This window comes from Spironucleus salmonicida, chromosome 4, assembly GCF_000497125.1.
Source record: "Spironucleus salmonicida strain ATCC 50377 chromosome 4, whole genome shotgun sequence".
Taxonomy (NCBI): Eukaryota; Fornicata; order Diplomonadida; family Hexamitidae; genus Spironucleus; species Spironucleus salmonicida.
Genome location: NC_090599.1, coordinates 80,699 through 98,608, shown reverse-complemented (window position 1 = coordinate 98,608; position 17,910 = coordinate 80,699). Strand labels below are relative to the sequence as shown.

General features: G+C 29.3%; 13 protein-coding genes across 13 annotated transcripts; 5 read left to right on the top strand and 8 right to left on the bottom strand. All coding sequences in view use genetic code 6, as the record gives it.

The window, feature by feature from the left end:
- Nucleotides 1–102: 102 nt before the first annotated feature.
- On the top strand, nucleotides 103–1,023 carry SS50377_23460 (uncharacterized protein; the record flags this gene model as incomplete). The annotated part of the gene is made up of 1 exon (XM_067907325.1): nucleotides 103–1,023. The coding sequence occupies one exon, from the start codon at nucleotides 103–105 to the stop codon at nucleotides 1,021–1,023; it is 921 nt and encodes a 306-aa protein (XP_067764299.1).
- A 139-nt stretch (nucleotides 1,024–1,162) lies between these two features.
- On the top strand, nucleotides 1,163–2,902 carry SS50377_23459 (ATP-dependent RNA helicase; the record flags this gene model as incomplete). The annotated part of the gene is made up of 1 exon (XM_067907324.1): nucleotides 1,163–2,902. The coding sequence occupies one exon, from the start codon at nucleotides 1,163–1,165 to the stop codon at nucleotides 2,900–2,902; it is 1,740 nt and encodes a 579-aa protein (XP_067764298.1).
- An 11-nt stretch (nucleotides 2,903–2,913) lies between these two features.
- SS50377_23458 (uncharacterized protein) lies at nucleotides 2,914–4,353 on the bottom strand (the record flags this gene model as incomplete). The annotated part of the gene is made up of 1 exon (XM_067907323.1): nucleotides 2,914–4,353. The coding sequence occupies one exon, from the start codon at nucleotides 4,351–4,353 to the stop codon at nucleotides 2,914–2,916; it is 1,440 nt and encodes a 479-aa protein (XP_067764297.1).
- Nucleotides 4,354–4,392: 39 nt separating this feature from the next.
- SS50377_23457 (uncharacterized protein) lies at nucleotides 4,393–4,677 on the bottom strand (the record flags this gene model as incomplete). Its single annotated transcript, XM_067907322.1, has 1 exon — nucleotides 4,393–4,677. The coding sequence occupies one exon, from the start codon at nucleotides 4,675–4,677 to the stop codon at nucleotides 4,393–4,395; it is 285 nt and encodes a 94-aa protein (XP_067764296.1).
- Nucleotides 4,678–4,690: 13 nt separating this feature from the next.
- On the bottom strand, nucleotides 4,691–5,104 carry SS50377_23456 (uncharacterized protein; the record flags this gene model as incomplete). Its single annotated transcript, XM_067907321.1, has 1 exon — nucleotides 4,691–5,104. One exon carries the CDS (start codon nucleotides 5,102–5,104, stop codon nucleotides 4,691–4,693), a length of 414 nt encoding a protein of 137 aa, XP_067764295.1.
- A 44-nt stretch (nucleotides 5,105–5,148) lies between these two features.
- On the bottom strand, nucleotides 5,149–6,675 carry SS50377_23455 (ATP-dependent RNA helicase; the record flags this gene model as incomplete). The annotated part of the gene is made up of 1 exon (XM_067907320.1): nucleotides 5,149–6,675. The coding sequence occupies one exon, from the start codon at nucleotides 6,673–6,675 to the stop codon at nucleotides 5,149–5,151; it is 1,527 nt and encodes a 508-aa protein (XP_067764294.1).
- Nucleotides 6,676–6,745: 70 nt separating this feature from the next.
- SS50377_23454 (uncharacterized protein) lies at nucleotides 6,746–8,725 on the top strand (the record flags this gene model as incomplete). Its single annotated transcript, XM_067907319.1, has 1 exon — nucleotides 6,746–8,725. The coding sequence occupies one exon, from the start codon at nucleotides 6,746–6,748 to the stop codon at nucleotides 8,723–8,725; it is 1,980 nt and encodes a 659-aa protein (XP_067764293.1).
- Nucleotides 8,726–8,928: 203 nt separating this feature from the next.
- SS50377_23453 (uncharacterized protein) lies at nucleotides 8,929–12,147 on the bottom strand (the record flags this gene model as incomplete). Its single annotated transcript, XM_067907318.1, has 1 exon — nucleotides 8,929–12,147. One exon carries the CDS (start codon nucleotides 12,145–12,147, stop codon nucleotides 8,929–8,931), a length of 3,219 nt encoding a protein of 1,072 aa, XP_067764292.1.
- Nucleotides 12,148–12,186: 39 nt separating this feature from the next.
- SS50377_23452 (uncharacterized protein) lies at nucleotides 12,187–12,528 on the bottom strand (the record flags this gene model as incomplete). Its single annotated transcript, XM_067907317.1, has 1 exon — nucleotides 12,187–12,528. One exon carries the CDS (start codon nucleotides 12,526–12,528, stop codon nucleotides 12,187–12,189), a length of 342 nt encoding a protein of 113 aa, XP_067764291.1.
- Nucleotides 12,529–12,574: 46 nt separating this feature from the next.
- SS50377_23451 (uncharacterized protein) lies at nucleotides 12,575–13,432 on the top strand (the record flags this gene model as incomplete). The annotated part of the gene is made up of 1 exon (XM_067907316.1): nucleotides 12,575–13,432. The coding sequence occupies one exon, from the start codon at nucleotides 12,575–12,577 to the stop codon at nucleotides 13,430–13,432; it is 858 nt and encodes a 285-aa protein (XP_067764290.1).
- Nucleotides 13,433–13,474: 42 nt separating this feature from the next.
- On the top strand, nucleotides 13,475–15,406 carry SS50377_23450 (Ubiquitin-protein ligase; the record flags this gene model as incomplete). The annotated part of the gene is made up of 1 exon (XM_067907315.1): nucleotides 13,475–15,406. The coding sequence occupies one exon, from the start codon at nucleotides 13,475–13,477 to the stop codon at nucleotides 15,404–15,406; it is 1,932 nt and encodes a 643-aa protein (XP_067764289.1).
- Nucleotides 15,407–15,421: 15 nt separating this feature from the next.
- On the bottom strand, nucleotides 15,422–17,239 carry SS50377_23449 (uncharacterized protein; the record flags this gene model as incomplete). The annotated part of the gene is made up of 1 exon (XM_067907314.1): nucleotides 15,422–17,239. The coding sequence occupies one exon, from the start codon at nucleotides 17,237–17,239 to the stop codon at nucleotides 15,422–15,424; it is 1,818 nt and encodes a 605-aa protein (XP_067764288.1).
- Nucleotides 17,240–17,280: 41 nt separating this feature from the next.
- On the bottom strand, nucleotides 17,281–17,898 carry SS50377_23448 (uncharacterized protein; the record flags this gene model as incomplete). Its single annotated transcript, XM_067907313.1, has 1 exon — nucleotides 17,281–17,898. One exon carries the CDS (start codon nucleotides 17,896–17,898, stop codon nucleotides 17,281–17,283), a length of 618 nt encoding a protein of 205 aa, XP_067764287.1.
- Nucleotides 17,899–17,910: the final 12 nt, after the last annotated feature.

The following is a 17,910-nucleotide window of genomic DNA, read 5'->3' as shown; positions in this document are numbered from 1 at the left end:
GTGATTTATTAGCGAAACGTTTTAGATAAGAACTTGTTTAATAAAAAATATAACAATAAATATTATTATTAACTACACTTATATATATTTTTGCCAATATAAATGTCAAATATAGTTAACGCTATAGATTTGATACCAACACCCTAAAGTTATAGTGCGTCTAATATGAGATCTAAAAGATTAACATAATCTTAGTTAGAACTTTCCACTAGATCTCTTTCTTCATCATCCAGATTCATATCCTCAGTCCCTTAAAAATCGTTATAGTTTCTCACTAGGCGCAGAACCTTCGCTGATATGTAAATTGAAACTCCAGATTTTTATGATACTTCTAATTATAACTCGATTTCGAGTTCTAAAATGGGGGCTAAAATAGCTTAAAGACGAGAAGTCAAAACTCCACATTACCCTAGCCCTGGGCGGTATAGAGTCGAAAAATCATCACTTTCGAAAAGTGGAGGAACTATCGATAAGCATATTTCAATTTAATATGAAAACACCAACCCTGGGGTTGGTAAATATGATATTTTGGCATTTCAAAATCATCAATAACAGAAAAAACATGGAAATATACCGATGGCTAATGAACACAATATAGAAGTTACTCCTGGACCTGGCTAGTATCATATATCACCACCAAGCCAGCAACCGACTACTAAAATTTCAACATCACGAGAGACATTACCAGTAGTGCAGTAAGTTTTTGGAGATTTGGCAAAATCTGGTTAAATATAGTGTATATAAGGGAGCACTTTGAGCACTAAGAATGGTGTTATTCCTTAGTATTATAACAGATTCGAGTTACCTGAAACAAAAAATAATCCTGCACCTTATAATACACGAGATTCATCTAGATATTTGAAGAAAGAAACTGGGTGCAAGAAAATAGGCGAAAAAATAGATAAAAAAATTTCTTCAGAAGAGGTGCGAGATAACCTAAAACAACGCAAAGAATGGAAATAACTACAGTCAGAGCTTCAATATAAAAATTATCAACAAATACATAATAAATTACACGAATGATTTGAATTTTTTCTTTGTAAATAGTCTACAGCAAATATCAATTTGATACTTTTTATTTGTAGCTGAACTTTAAGTATATATAATTACATAATAATATAACTTATCTTCCTCTAAACCACTCCCATTTCCATTCGAAAAAATGACAGATAAAAATGACAATAACCCAGGCATTTATGTGCCTCCACAACTTAGATAACAACTTGAATCTGGATAGGTAACATCTAATATTTATGTACCATAGAAGCAGGCTTTCAAACCAGCATAGAATAGTTCATATAAATAGTAGTCTTACACCTCTTAAAATTCTTAATAACCAAGAAATTTTGACGGATTTAACTAACTTAAAACAGTTGGTGGCGGTTTGACAGCCTCTGAGGCTATGATTTATCCTCCAATAGAAAGAGTTCTTTTTGATATTGAAAAAAGGGCAATTTATGAATCATTTGATGGTATGAAATAAGACATAACATTCCCTACTAATATATTACCCACAAAAAATGCAGAAAGTATCATCGATTTATAACTTCCAGATATCATTATGAAGAATATGGCGCGTTGCCATTATAGCTAATTGACACCTATTTAAACTTGTTCTATTCCTATTATTTAAGCTAAGCACGATATACTCGCACTAGCTAATACTGGTGCTGGTAAAACAGCTGCCTTTGCTATACCGATAATCTAAAATTTGATCACAAATAATTAATAACATGATAGGTAATGTAGACCAAAAGCTCTTATTATTGTTCCTACAAGAGAACTTGCCATATAGACTACTTTAAGTTTTTATAGACTGTCTTTTGGTACAAATTTGAAAGTAAGAATCGCTTATGGCGGAGATTCCAAATATGACTAAATGTAGCCCTTAAAATAAGGTTGCGATATTTTAATTGGTACACCTGGTAGATTAAATGATTTCTTAAAAAGTAGTGTCATTAATTTTGAAGATGTAAAATATTTAGTTTTGGATGAAATGGACCGTTGCTTTGAAGATGGATTTGAGATTTAGGTAAAAACTCTTGTCAAGACTATGCCAACTAAAAGATAGACCTTATTATTTTCAGCAACTAATCCACCAGCTGTACTTCATTTTGTTAAGGACTATACTAATAATGTTGTATAAGTTAAAATTGGAGATTCTGGGGTTTGTAAATAAATAGTATAAAAAGTTATGGTTCTAAAAGAATCTTAAAAATTTGAATAGTTGGTTTAGTTAATCGAAGAGTATAAAGAATAAAAAATTTTAGTTTTTACAGAGACAAAGCGTAAAACTGGAAACTTGGCATATGAATTGAATTAAAAAGAACTTCGTGTTGAGTAACTGCATGGGGATATGGAATAAAAAGAGAGAACAATGGCTATGTCTAGATTTAAAGCAGGATCTAGAATACTAATTTGCACTGATGTTGCTCAGCGTGGGATTGATTTATCAGGTATTGGTCTTGTAATAAATTATGATTTACCTAAAAAGACAGAAGACTACACACATAGAATAGGTAGAACTGGACGTGTAGGCACTGCTGGTGTGGCTATTTCATTTGTTACAACTCCAGTAGATTATAATCTAATAACTTATATTTCTTAGTAAATAAAAGAGAATGGAGGTGAAATTTCTGAAGATTTATAAGGATTATTATCAAGGAATAATTTTAGAGGATCTAGAGATAATGGAGATAGAAGAGAAAAAAGTGCGTATGTTGAAAGAAGAGACTATGGTAGCAATGATAGAAGAGACAGAGGTGGCAATGGTAGAGATAGATTTAGCACTGTATAATAAAGCGCAAGGCCAGAATCTTTATTTAAACCTGTACCATAGCAACCAAAAATTGATATATAATAACAAAATGTTGCTGAAGATATTGATTGGGATGAAATGTGATATAAGTTCCTTCACTAAAATTCTTTTTCTAATTATTTTAATTATCTTTTTGATCTGGCCACGTCTGATTAGAGTGACTCAATATGTTATTCTAAGTGTTATAGTCTTAACATATCTTAGCGTGTTCGTTTTTATTTATTGTACAATTTATTCTATTCATCCTTAGATAGTTATAGTTATTAAAGTTGACCTGTGTAATCCGAATCCATTTATTGAAACAACTTGAACCTCGGATTTGTCTTATCAATTCCAAGAATCATCTATTTTGCTTGAGTTCCTGCTAATTAAAATTATCCTATCTCCTTATTCTTTTATTAGTTCACTTATGCCTAGCTATCATCATTAAAATAAATATTTTTATCAAAATTTTGATTTTCACTTTGTTCAGTGGGAAAACCTAGTTATTTTACATTATTTAGATCTTAATACTTTTATACCATCTCTTATTATGCTTGTATTTTAGCTTTTTATCTAATAAAATCTTCAAAAGAAAGAGCATTCATAGGTTCTTACTCGGTACTGTCATATTATTAATGTGAAACTTATTAACTTAAGGCTTACTATTATATTTCATGATGAGAATTTGTTGGTAATTCCGTTGCCAATGATGATTATTTTAATTAATTGCTTTATTATTGTTAACTAACTTCAGGCTTGGCAATGATTTCTGGATAATTTTATTATTATTAGTTTGGGTTTACTGTTCCATTTACATTTATTTTTCTAACAGTATTTTGTTAATAAAGCTCGACTGGTGGTTCTATATTTTATTTTTGATGTTAATCTACATTATCTAGTGTCTACCAATTAAATTAGATACTTGATTATTATTATCTACTTCTATTATTTTACAAAATTTCTGATTATTCTTATTATAATTATGGGTTTATTTAGTACTCTAATTCTTTAATTATTTTTTTCTTTGGACTTTTAGCAATAGAATCATATTAAGGCAGTTAAATTTAATTAACTTGTTGTGGTTAGTGAATTGGCGCATCTTTTTGCTTTATTATCGTTTATGGAACTAATATTCCTTAAATTTAATCTTATGGTAACTTTAACTATATCTTCAGTTGTGAAATTTCTTCATCTTTTAATACTATTTGATCTAATAGCATATCAATTTTTATTCTAGAGTCTTAATTTTCTTATTAGAGTATTTCAATTTAATGAGAATTTTCAAAATTTGGCGAAGCTGAGCGTTACTAATTAATATTTATCTATTAGATTGCTGTTGATATAGCTGTAGAAATTGCAACTGCCTGCTCAGTTAATCGATTAGATTCAATATCTTATTAAATTTCATTTTTTAATGGTAGTTAAAGTTTTGACGTTTAATTATGACTTTTTAGTTATTTTTCAGTTTCAGAACAGCTATCTGAGTAAGAATAGGAATATGAATACGAGTAAGAATAATAGCTATCAGATTCCGATGATTCAATCTTTTACATTTTTGAATAAATTAATATATTATATAATAATAGAAAAATTCATTCAGCCATAGCTGAGTTAAGCACATCGATTATACCACCAATAGATTATAATTACTTTATTGATGAAATAAGTTGCTCGGATTTTAGCTTCAGTTATTATTCATCTATAAGCTCTTAGTTTGAATATTCTTGCTTAGCTATAACTATCATTGATTTTTCTATTAACTATTTAAAATCTTCTGCTACTAGCGACGATAAGGAGTTTGTATAACTTACTAATTCATTTAACTTCTAAAAGTTTTCCTACATTTTCAAGAATATGTATTAGTTAATATATATCATATATAAAGTCACATCAATATGTTTAATCGCAAGTATTAGAATTACAGGATTTACCTGTAGATGGCCTATAAACAAATTTTTCTCCGCTAAATGTTAATTTTAGACTTCTATTAGGAGATTATGACGAATATTGTTATCGCATGGTTGAAGTGGCACTATAACCTCTTTTCTGCTATGGCATAACCTCGTAACCAGATTCACTAAGAATTTAGTAATATTAATACCTACCAGAATAATCAATTTAATTTGATGAGCTGTTTTTTCGATATTCGGGCATTGGAGGTACTGGATAAAGTTCGATTATAGATTTTTTACTATTTTATAGTTGCACTAGTTTAGTTTTATCTTCGGGTGTTTGTTTTTTAACGTCTAGAGGTCTATAGTATTTTCTGAAGAAAACTTTGTATACATCGCCTTAATTCTTCATTTGTGAGCGGAAAATATATACCAATATATATCATATGTAAGAAATCATTTTGGAGGTGGAGCGATTCTACCTTTATCTTTTTTCCACCCAGAAGCTGCAGCAATCTTGGCCTTCTTTAAGTCTTTTTTCTTTTTCATATTTTCTTCTTTCCTTTTTCTAGCCATTGTAGCAAATCCAGACATACCACTACTACCTACTTTGGATTTTACTTTCAAACTTCTCGCTGCATTTAGTAAATAGTCTGGTAGTTATGCAACTTATTAAACTTTGTTTCCTTTAATTTTTTTGAGCATTGTCTGATCAATTTCTGATTACACTAATGATTTTAAATGATCCGATTATAAAATATGTTGTTTAACCTATTATGTAATATGAACTTTTACTGCTTTATCATCATATCTGTTTATAACATCTCTAACGCGATATTTAAATGCCTATAATTCTGATAATTCTAATGGGAACAACTCAATTGACTAAAACTATTCTTTTAATGAGTTCTAAATTGTTACTAAATTTGCATCATCTTTCCCGTATTCTACGAACAAATAAGAGCTACCATTCTTGTTTATACCTCTACAGCAACGACCAATAGCGTGTTAATAATCAATTGCTGAGGAATAGCAGTTAAAAGCAATTACAAAATCAATTTTATTCAAGTCTAGACCCCTAGATGCGTCAACTTCCTCCGACTTTCCAGCTATAATAAATATACCACCTTTTACGTTGAAATCGCTTAAAGTTTAAAGACGAATATTTTGAGGCATTTTGGGGTCAAAAACGATAGAATTCATAGAAAAAGTTTTTAAAAATAAATGAATTCTATAGCCTTATTTTTAAGATTTAGCAAATATAATGATATTTCCCTGTAACAATCTTAATTTCGTAAGAGAATATAGATAAAGAAATTTTTCAGTTGTATCCACATAATTAATGAAATATTACTATATTTAGTTACCACCTACTTCTTTTGCTGCAGACAGATTGACTAGAATAGGTGATCTAAGCGAAAATAATTTGAAGTTTTCGACATCATCATCCAGACTAGCAGATAATAGTGTTTTCTGTGTTTTCGCTGATATTTTAGCTAAAATTGATCGCAAAGCAGTTTCTTACATCATTTGTAGCATCAAATCTGCTTCATCAATAACCAAAAATCCTGTTTTTTCATAAGTAAAAAGATTTTTAGACAGCAAAAAAGGAGTGGAAATAACAATATTCGAAAACGGAAGAATAAGAGACTGTTCATCTAAAAGAAGAGAAGTTTTATAAGAAATATTCTACTACTTTGCGATTTCGAGTGTTTCTCTGAAAACAGTAAATGTTTAACTCGCCAGTTCGTGCGTTGGTACTAGGATAACAGTTTAGAAGTCAGGTTGTTGGACTAGTTATTATAATATTGTGGCTAGGATGATGATAGTTTTCCCACTTCCAGTTGGACTGTGCACGAAAACATCATTTCCAGAAAGAATATGAGGAATAGATTCTAATTAGGAAATCAATGGGTTAATGTACTCTAAACCCTATAGAACATCGATTACGCGTTGATCTAAATCGAGCGATGCCCAAGTCATTTAGAAATGGAATACGGAACGATTTTAATATTAATATATTCTATAAGTAACAATATTCTAAAAATTAATTATGAGCGAGTCAGAGATGAATCCATTTGCGGTAACTGCACAGTAACCACGCGTAAAATCAGCATTCACTGCTAAATAAAACTACTTTAGCTTGCCAATAGCAGAAAAAACTAGAATTATGAAGTAGAAATCTATTCTTAATGCTGCCTAATTGCGTAGAGAGGACAAAGCCATATTCGGAACAGAAAATCCTATGAATTATAAAAATATGAAATAAAATATACCAGTACTTCCATAATCTTTTAGACCACGACAGTCCGAAGGGATAAAATCGTTCGTTGATAAGACACGTGCAGTGGCACGAATTAGTATGCAAATTGCTATGAAAGAAAGTGAAATCGCAGTACTTAACTCAGAAGTTATTAATAAAATGAATTTTTTACTAAAACAAGAAAAAATACTATTATAAAAGGAAATTGACGAGGAAACACGTATTCGTGAACGTGATGAATACACTCAGAACTTTAATAATATAAATGAGTAAAGTAATTAGACTTTAGAGCTTTGTAATATGAAAATTGAGGATTTAAACTAAGTTTTAAGTGCTGTCTTTATCGAAATTAATAGAGAGATCCAATATCTCCAGTTACATGTGAAAGCACGAGATTTGATCTGGAAAGTTGCTAATATGGGTCCTACATCTTAGGAAGCATAGTAGCTTATAGATGATAAGGATTAAAAAATGAAAGATTTTGATTAGAATTCTATTACATTGAGAAAATAAGGCAAATAAATATCATAAGACCAGCAAAGAAAGCCAAATAGTAGATAGATATTAACAAAAAAGTAGGAAATAGGTAAACAACCTATTGATAAATATTATATATTACGATAAAAGGACATACTTTAAAAGTCGAAATAGTATTTTTAGTTTTCATAAAATGATTAAATTAACGAAAATGTTGTCTAAATAGACTTTAACTTTGAAGAATTTTTGGCTAAAATTTATGAAAACTTCCCAATGATGAAAAATATAAGATTACCTATTATTTTAGAAGTTTAAGATAAAAATTTAACTGCAACAAAACATTGTACAAGTTCCCCAGAAGATAAAACTGTTAGAACTACACAAGATTATCATACGGAATAGATTGAATTAACTGATATTAGCAAATAAACCTAATCTACTGAGATTCTATTTGAAAAATACAGTATCAGTACACCAAATCAAGACTAGACTATTTCAGAGGCAATATTGCTTCTCAGATAGTCAGTAAGTTAGCATCCACAACTTATTTTCTAACAGGCACTTGATTTCAATCAAAATATTTAGCTTCTTGAATAGACAAACTTGATTCGAACAAGCAATTTGCAAGATCTTTAATTTTAAATTGAGGAAAATTCTCAGCTCTAAAACTTATAGCTATAATAATTTCTCCATGTCGAGACTATCCTTCAGACAAAAGTGAATGAAATTCATAATTAGCTGAAAAGCAGATCAAATTCTGATTAAAAATCAATGCTTTTGCTTGCTCATTCTACAGAAGCGTTTATTTATGATCTTTCTATGTATCATTCAATTGATGAAATATATCTTGATAAATTAATATCAGAATTAGAATTCACACATTTTGCGATAGTTTCAGCGGCATTGGCGGCGAGAGTTATTTCTACTTAAGACTTTTCACTTCATTCAAATACTATTTTAACAAATTATGAAGTTCGTTTGGACAATTTGTAAGCATAATTCTTGAAGTTTACGACGAAAACTCATGAGATTTCAAGACGTGAGCTCGCAAAATTGCGGCGTGAGGAAGCTCGCGGAGCTAAAGCACGTGAGTTACAGATGGCCGGTATGGTGAACTTAGAAAAGTAAAAAATACGAGAAATGCGTGATAAGAAGCGGAAATTAGTCGCTCGACCGGTAGTTGAGAGAACTTTTTGTGGTGATAAAAAGAGGACGGTTGTATAATGTGAATTAGAGAGGAAGCTAAAGTTAGAGAGTAAAAATGTTGTAGAGGATGTTGATTTTTATATATGAGAGGTTTAATGAAAGTGAGAGAAATTGGTATTGATATTTGAGGAAGGAAAATAGTTTAGTTAAGTAATCTACTAATAAATAATATTTATTGGTTAGTGTTTAAGTTATGACTTAATTAATGTGAAATATCAGTTGATAAAGGAAAAGTGGAATTTCCAATATTAAGTGAAAAAGGATAAATAACGTAAATATTATAAATTCACTCACCCAAAACCTTTTGCTCTTAACAGTATCCCAATTGATTGCTTCATTCCGCGTAAACTAGTTTGGTCTATTTTAGAGACGTCAATAAAGTTCGAAATTTAATTGAAAAATTTAAAATTACGAGAAAATATTGATACTGACTAACTTAACAATTAAGAATCTAGAGTGACATGCATTAATATAGCTAGGCACAGCTCATTAATTGGTTCTTCGAAATTGAGCTACTCCAACAAACCGAAAATACGTTGTGGCTTGTTTTCAATAAATTGGAGAAGAAGTAAGATCTATAAATTGAAACCAGTTAGTGAAATACATGTTTATGATTTTTATGTTGGATCATAGAATATAGAAGATAAAAGCTCTAAGAAAGATCTAGCAGTAGCTTACTAAATTGAAAACATTGTTGATTCAAGTTGTTCTTATGTGATTTTATTATGGAGTACTAAAATCTAGTTAAAATTTGGATGCTTATCATTAATCGGAAGTGATTAGACGAATGTATTAAAAATTTAATAATATGGATTTTTTTAATCAATTTTCAACAGAAAACTTTGCGGGTCGTAGAAATAAGTATAAAATTGAATTATTGTTGTCAGAAAAGTTTACAACAAAGGTTGTGGAAGCTGGATAAAGGTAATTTTATTGAGTTTATCAAAAAGTGTTTTTAGTATAGAAAAGGGTATATTGTAATTAAGTGTATGATTTAGTATTTATAATATATTAGAATGTTGGTTACAAAATATAAGTAACTATATTCCCATTGAGATACAATTCTCTAACCATTCTAAATTATAACTAATTTCAGTACTAGTAGTTTGAATAGAATCCATATCGATTTGCAAATATTACTATGTTGATTAAACTAAATTGACTTTTAAAGGTGAATTATTGTAAACAAATGATTAACTTTAATACTTTAAATAAGAAGATTATGCGATTGCATTATTTATAAATTTAGTGATAACGGTAAAAATATTTTACAATATATCAATAAGCTGTTGGCTTTTAATTAGTTAGGTGATTCTTGGAATAATAATTAATGCCTCATTAATTTTAAATAAAAATTATCTTTTTATTTGGATAGACTCTTTAGAGATCAAATCAAATGTTGTGTTGTTTAAGCTAAAAAATTAACTAAAAAATTGCAAATTTTCTAATGCTTGTAAGTTTAATTTTTAACTAAAATATAATTCTAGATCAGAGATAATATTATTTAACATTATATTAAGTCTTTCTTTAAATTACTCAGCTGTTGAGGATAAAGAATCAATAGTCTATATATTAATAAGGATAGATAGCTGACATAGATTAAGATTAAGTATTTCGGTCTCTGTAATAACTTATTAGATCTTAAGGTCCTCAATAAAATTAACAAATTAACTTAGTAAATCAAAATTGTAGTCCACTGTATCGGGATTTTCTTTTATATCTGTTAATAAAATACATATTTACTTTGATTAAAGATATGAATTAAGTTTTGTAACTATCATTCGTCTAAGAGCTAATGTATCTTATGATAAATTTTAAAATAAATATTCAGCTTCAGTGGACTATTCATCTTATAATCTAAAGTTAATATTCTCAAAAAGTTTAGTAATAGTTTTCTTGATCAATATAGAACAAAACATCTAATACTTGTATAATAATTATTTCTAATTATTGAAGGGTAATTATTATTTTGTATTAGTTTCCATTAAAATAGATTGCTCAATTTTTGTGATAAACCTAGGTATTTAGCATGCTGTACTTAGTGTTTTATATATAATAACAGGTTATTTGAATTAGTCGATCAAAAGCAAATCTACTACAAGTTAATATGTATCAAGATTTAATAATGTTTACTTGACATAGTCGTTTTCGTTTAACATTAGTTTCATAATAGTTTAAATAATAGGATCAGTAAATACGATTGCTAAATCTATATTTAAGTATTCATCATCTTTCATAGTTACCATCCTGTTACAAAACGAAATTTGACGCCATGATTCTGTTAATATATCCTTACAGAAATTTAAACATTGTTATGGATATACTATTGCAATTTTACTAATAAGCTATGTAACTTACCCTCTGAATTATCCAAACCAATCTTACCAAAATAAAGGATCTATAGTATTATATTCCAGATACAATAACTATTCATGTGATTATAAGTTACAATCATTTTCAAAGAAATTATTAATTTTAACTAATCCTTGTATACTTCTTTTATCTACATGTGCAGATAATATTTTTAAAAGCTAAATAGTTAAGATATCAATATTCTCATCATAATCTTATATTTCATTTAAGGTTAAACCTATTGTATTTAAACTAGGTTAAATCATAATAGTTAAAGTTTAATATTATTCGAGTCTTTTATTATCATTAACTAATTAATAATATATATTTCTACACTATTAAATTTATCTTGACTCATATAATTTAATTAAACTAGGTATAATCAAATGGCAATTAAAATGATTAAAATTAGATAAAACAAATATGGAGAATTTTAAATAGCTCACATATAAATCAAAAAAGTATAAATGACGATTTTACATGACTAAAAATAAAGTTGATATCATAATAATGCCATATTTATAATAATGTTCACAATTTAAATGTTAAATCAAAAATAAAAATGTTTATTTTAACAAGGAGCTATCGCGACACTCTTTAGAAGAATACTTGAACTTATTAAATATCTAATTAATAACTATAGCAAATTTTTAAATATTTTTATCTTCGATACCTTGTAGTAAGAACTGTTCTGTCAATAGATATTCGAAATGTTTTGGATTTAACTGACAATATTGTGAAGTACAATCTAGAATAACTAATTAGTCATCAAAATCGTGAATTTATAATGTAACAGAAAATTCATATATTTACTATGTTTATGAAATACGTAATTGTAGTAGTTCTTTAATAATGTAAATTTACAATTTTATATTTTTCAATTATTACAGAAAATTGTAAATAAAATCGAAATTTTATTAACAGATACAAGCATATTATGCAAATATTTAAGAAATTTTTTCAGTATGAATAGATTGCTCTAAGTGGATAAAATCATTATTATTTAATTATTACACTTTCAAACAGGATAATATAATAATATCTTGTGTCTGCATATAAATTTAAAGAACTTATGATGCATTAAGATTATTTAACTATTGTAATGCGGTTTATTACACTAGTACATCTTAAGAATAAAGTCCTTGAATAATATCCATTTATAAGGAGTGAAAAGTAACTAGCTTATATATAAAAATTCAAATATCAAATTACTTGAGAAAAGTATTTAAGGTGTACTCTTCTTAAATATAATCAATGTCTTAAATATACATACCAATGTTTTTACTTATATTCTGAAGCGTGCTGTTAGTAATGGTCTTTACCTTAGCGCTCTAATAAGTTTTCATTAAAAATTCCATTTAATTTTCATGGATAAACTATTTTAATTAACTAATGAAATTATGTATAGTGTAGTTTTGTTCTATTCGCATCATTATACCTAATTCATTTAAAACAGCAGTCAGCACATCTTTATGAACTAAATCGTTTTATTCTTATGATTTTAATAGAATTTAAATTCCTTCATAAAAATTATTCATTTTTAGTTATTTAATTGTATATAATTAGAATCTAATCTATGACTAAATGAAATCAATCTTCCGTTACCTATTTAAGACATTTACTTTTGTAATGAATCTTAGTTATTCATTAAAGGCTAGAATAGTCTACTATTTTGATAAATTTCATTCATTACTTTACCCTTATGTGCTGCAAAAGCCCATTTTTGAATTTGTCCCCAATCATTTGGTTTTGACAGGTGGACTTATTTCGACAAGTCGCCGGGGTATTTATTTGAAAAAATTAGCTTAGTTTGTCTCACACTCATATGACCTGCAAATTGACCTCATTACATTATTTTTACCTTATTCAAAATGGTATATAAATGATGTTTTTGAGCTGTAAAAACATCTTCAGTAACAATTAATGTAATTAGGATACCATCCTCTTATAACAATTTTATCCGGTGAGCAAACAGTTGAGATTGACTAGTAGAATAATGAGATTTATGAAAATCCAAACTTATAATTAAATGACGAGGAAAATCATAAGAATATTATTGTAGTTATTGCAGCTCCGAATGTTATACCCTCAAAGCTTTAGTCATCTAACCTGCTTATTTAACTGGTGGATGATAGATTAAATGATTACAATATTAAGCAGATTCTGGAAAGTTAACCAAAAACTGTGGATTAAATGATAAGTTAGTTGCCTGGAATGAGCCTTGATAGTAGTGGATACTTTAATAGATAAGTAGATCTGCTGATTAACTTCGGAACTGAAAACAACTAAACTGTGGAGGGTATTCCATTTTGGTTCCTACGAAAATCGCTTATATACTACACAGAAAACATTAACAAGATGGAGTTGAGTAGTTTCTGGCGTGTTTTACATTAGTTCTCGTAGGCAAAAAGCAGGAAAAAAATAATTCTCAAAGACGAATGATTGGTTATTATACATTATACATTATACATCATTTATATTCGAATGGCTAGACCAACCATCGCTATTTAAGTTGAAATCACACTAAAATAGCTCAACTTAAACCCATAGACATGGTTCACACTCGATATGGCTATGAAAATATCATTCTTTCTATCCAAATAAAAAATAACACTTTCATAGGCTATTCACAAGTCAGCTAATTGCGCGGAAATAATAATAACCAAACTATCAAACGATCTGAAACCGCTATTTAATCTATATAAATTCTCATCCTATGATTCTCCAGATCTACCAGTCACAGAAATATATTAAATCCAATCACAGTAACCACGCGCCCAGATCCTGGACAACTTACATATACTAACGCCAGAAACCCTCTTACTTACTCTAGATAGCTTTAACTGCTATCTTTCCATTCCAGATATGGAGTTCGCAATCGCTAAATTTACAGATTTTAGGGCACTTAAAACTGATAACTTGCGACTGATTTCTTCTTTCTATAACCGTCTTTTCAGTATAAAACTGGAGCGAAAGGACCCTGAAATTTTCGATTTTCTAAGCCGTGTCCTCGCACCTGCTCAGCGGCTTCTGCTGCTCAAAATCTAACCCCCAAGGGTTCCATTTTTTGCGAGCTACAAGAAGCAGCACGCTAGCTCATACTATGCTAAACATGTCGAAGAGCAGGATCTGTAGCCACCAGAACGCCGTGACTAGTTTGACAAGGTGAAAGAGATAGTCAAGAAGAACAAATCAACGGAGATCAACGCTTTCGATTATGTTGGCTTGGCATCGTTATCAGAGCTACAGGTCATGCTACGGTAGGAACCATTCAGACATATTGACTCCAAAAATATGGTAGTGAACGTGTCCAGAGAACGCATTTTGATTGATTACATATCGTTTATAATCGCAGTTGCTGGATCGTTAGAACATGCAGGAACCGCTGCACGGCAAGATTTTAGAGTGAAATTCGAAGGTGAAAAAGGAGCTGATGGGGGAGGGCTCAAAAATGAGTTTATTTATATCGGGATTCAGGAGATATTTAAGCGAGATTTTTGCATGTTTAAAACATATGACAACCAGGCAGTGTGGATTGATAATTTTTCGGTTTTGTAAGAAGAGGATTTGAAGCGGTAATTCACTTATTTTGGGTTATTTCTGGGTGTAGCTCTGCTGAACGGTATATGTATTGGAGATCGATTACCACCGTTTTTCTACAAACTACTTCTTAAAGAATAGACCGTTTTATACGACAAAGTTGATATTAGAACCCTTAACGATTTGTTTAAGGTTGAGTATTCGGATCTTTTAGCACTTGATGAGGAGTTATTAACTAATCTGCTCAATCTACAAACTTTGCGCAATTAAGGAACTGATATATCCGATTTATGTCTAAATTTTTCGGTTACTAGCGATGTTTTCGATTGGTAAGTTACGAAAGACTTGACTGATAATGGTGCAAAAACATCTGTTACTAACGAAAATTTAGATGAATATATTCATTAGCGTATTTACTTTGAAATACTCCAATAACAGGCTATAATAAACTATATCAGAATCGGGTTCACTCAAGTGATTCCTATTTTTAAGTAAACGAATTTGCTCCCGTTCTAGCTTGAGCAGATTCTAGGTGGGAAGTCGGCTACAGATTTAACTTAATTATAATAAATAACTAAATATTCTGAGCCGTTTAATAAAAATCATTCAACGATTAAAATGTTTTGGGTATTGATCCATAGCCTCCCGTAAAAGGACAAAGAGAATTTCTTATTATTTGTTTTCTCTACTCATCGGGTTCCAATCAATGGCTTCTGTCGATTCACAATAGAGTGTTCTGGTGACTCATTGACTGGGTATCCTACTGCGCATACATGTGGGAATGTTTTATGTCTACCTGCGTACAAAGATGAGAACGTACTGCGGGAGAAATTGACATTTGCACTAGAAAACTATCTAGGATTTGGTATTGTATGATAGTGATAAATTTGGTCACTAATTACATAAAAGACCTATTTACGCTTTTTCTGCAACCATAAGTATTTCAGCTAAGCTTGTTTTTGTTATTACATTTAGTAATATGAAATTAGCAGATTCATCTGAAATATAGTCACAAAGGCCAATGATATTGTTAAGGTATTAATTGCGTTTCTAAAGTTCCTATTATGTGCAATATACGAATAATGAGTGTGAAATATTAACGAGTGAATCTGATACTACTTTTTCTATTAGCTTCTAAATGCTTTACTCACGTTGATGGCTCTAACTATTAAAAATTTATTCTGTAGCTACTATCTCTGCCTGATTGCTAAAAATCAGAAAAGATCCGGTTTTAATAAGGTCTAAACATGTGAAATAATTATTTTACATTTCCGAAAAGGTTTTTAAAATAGATTACTTATCCTTTCCATCCCTCATTTTATCTACAAAATCACTGTTTATAGCACGAGAAAATAACATTATTATATTGAATTCTTCTATTAAAACCTCGCTTATTGAGTTTTTAAAACTATCTAATAAGCCAATAAGTAATTGAATTACATTTTTTAATTCTTCAAAAAAGTCATTTATAATCAAGTTTCTGGAAATAAATAGCAGATATATAAAGGATATATTTGCGCTTAATGGAAATCTTCCAAAAACTGCTAATTAACTCAAATTAGCCAACTATTGGTTATTCAAGTACATTTCACTAAGTTACTAAATAGCTAAAAATCGAAATTACAAAATTGAATCAACATCGTTTTGAAGACTTTCCTCTGCTAATTGTATTGCAAGTTGATAGTTTCGCGTCTGTTTCAAGTAAATAAGAATTAGCTAAATTGAAGTGAAGTTATCTAAATTGAAAATAAAGTACGGAATAAGCTCTGAATCTGCTGGATTTTATTAATTTAGGATCTGACGGACATAAGTCTCAATTAAGTTGTTAAGCTAACTTTAAAGGTTTATAGTAAGTTAAGTTTTTAATGGAATTTAATTAATTGTACTTAATATGTGAGATGCAATAAGTGCAATTTTTCGCTGTTATATCAATGCATTTTCATCATAAATTTCATTCAATTTTGTGAATTCTACAATAATTTAACTGATGTAATTGGTATAATCACCGGAAATTAGTTTTTGGCCATCGAACTTCGATTTTGACAAAAGTTAGATAGTTTGTGCTAGATAAGAGCGGCCAGAACCCCCACATAGTGATTCTCTGATTCCTGATATACAACAAATCCAGGCCTCATCAGTATCAGATTTGGATGGGCCAAGCCATTCTCGAATTGGCTAAGGATTTCCTGAAATGACACCAAAAACAGCCCTTTCTAACAATGGATATTTTTTATTAAGCGAAAAGTTCTTTGCTTACAAGATCCATTCTTTAATATCAAGTTCAAGAGAATTATGTCCTAGCAGTGTTTGGTAGCCTGTAAGCATGGCTGCGTGGAGTTATAAGTTCGAAGAAGTAAGTGACGATACTGCTGATGGTAAATTACCTTGTCTAAGGAGATTATAAATCTCAATAAATGTTTCATTTGTCTTTCTAGCTATATACTAGCTTTCGAGATACTTCTAAATAATAAACAAGTATCGAGCATCTTTAGACTATTTAAGAATCGCGTTAATTTTCTACTAGTAGTGAGAATTTGGTAGACTCCATCCAGATGGTGCTTTAGCTTTTTACGCCGTTAATTACTTTTCTGTAGAAGTCGTAATTTCTGGATACTATGATGGATTTTCTAAGATATCTTAGGATACCTCAATAACAAACAAAGACAGATCAGGAAACAATGATTAGATCTTTACCTCCAGTGTTTACATTCTAAAATTTAAAATTATCTATTGAATTGTATTATAACATATCACTAAGTTTAATTAATTTTTTTTAACTAGAAATTTGCAAAATATTATTCGTCTTAAGCAGTATCTGGTAAACATAGAGATGATTTTTAAGGAAACTTACCATTTATATATGCCCATTGCATGAACAATTTTTCAGATGGGTAATATAACCGCTACGAGGATGTAATATTTTCTCTGGTTTTGATAAAATGTTCACCAAAACTTTCTTGCTTCAATGTGAGTTTATCTATTTTCTATCTTTAAGGCTTTAAAGTTTATAATGGTTATTATGAAAATCTATCTTCGCATAGACAAAAAATATTATTTAACTCAGGATTTGTAATTTAACTTTATGTCTAATTTTATACATACTTCTATGGACATCTCGAAAGCGTGAATTATTCTGGAATCATCGATAGGGTTAATATTGGAAGAAATGATAATTTCTAATTAATTGTTGATAATGAACTCTCTTGAGATTTATATAGAATTTTTTTATTTGATTAATATTAGCTTTATTATAGTTGTTTTAGTTTGTATTATTCATAATATTGTGGGACCTTTTCCCATTTACTCATTCTAAGTTACACTACTTTTATATGTGTATAAACAATATATAATGTTAATGATATTTACATTATTATATACGT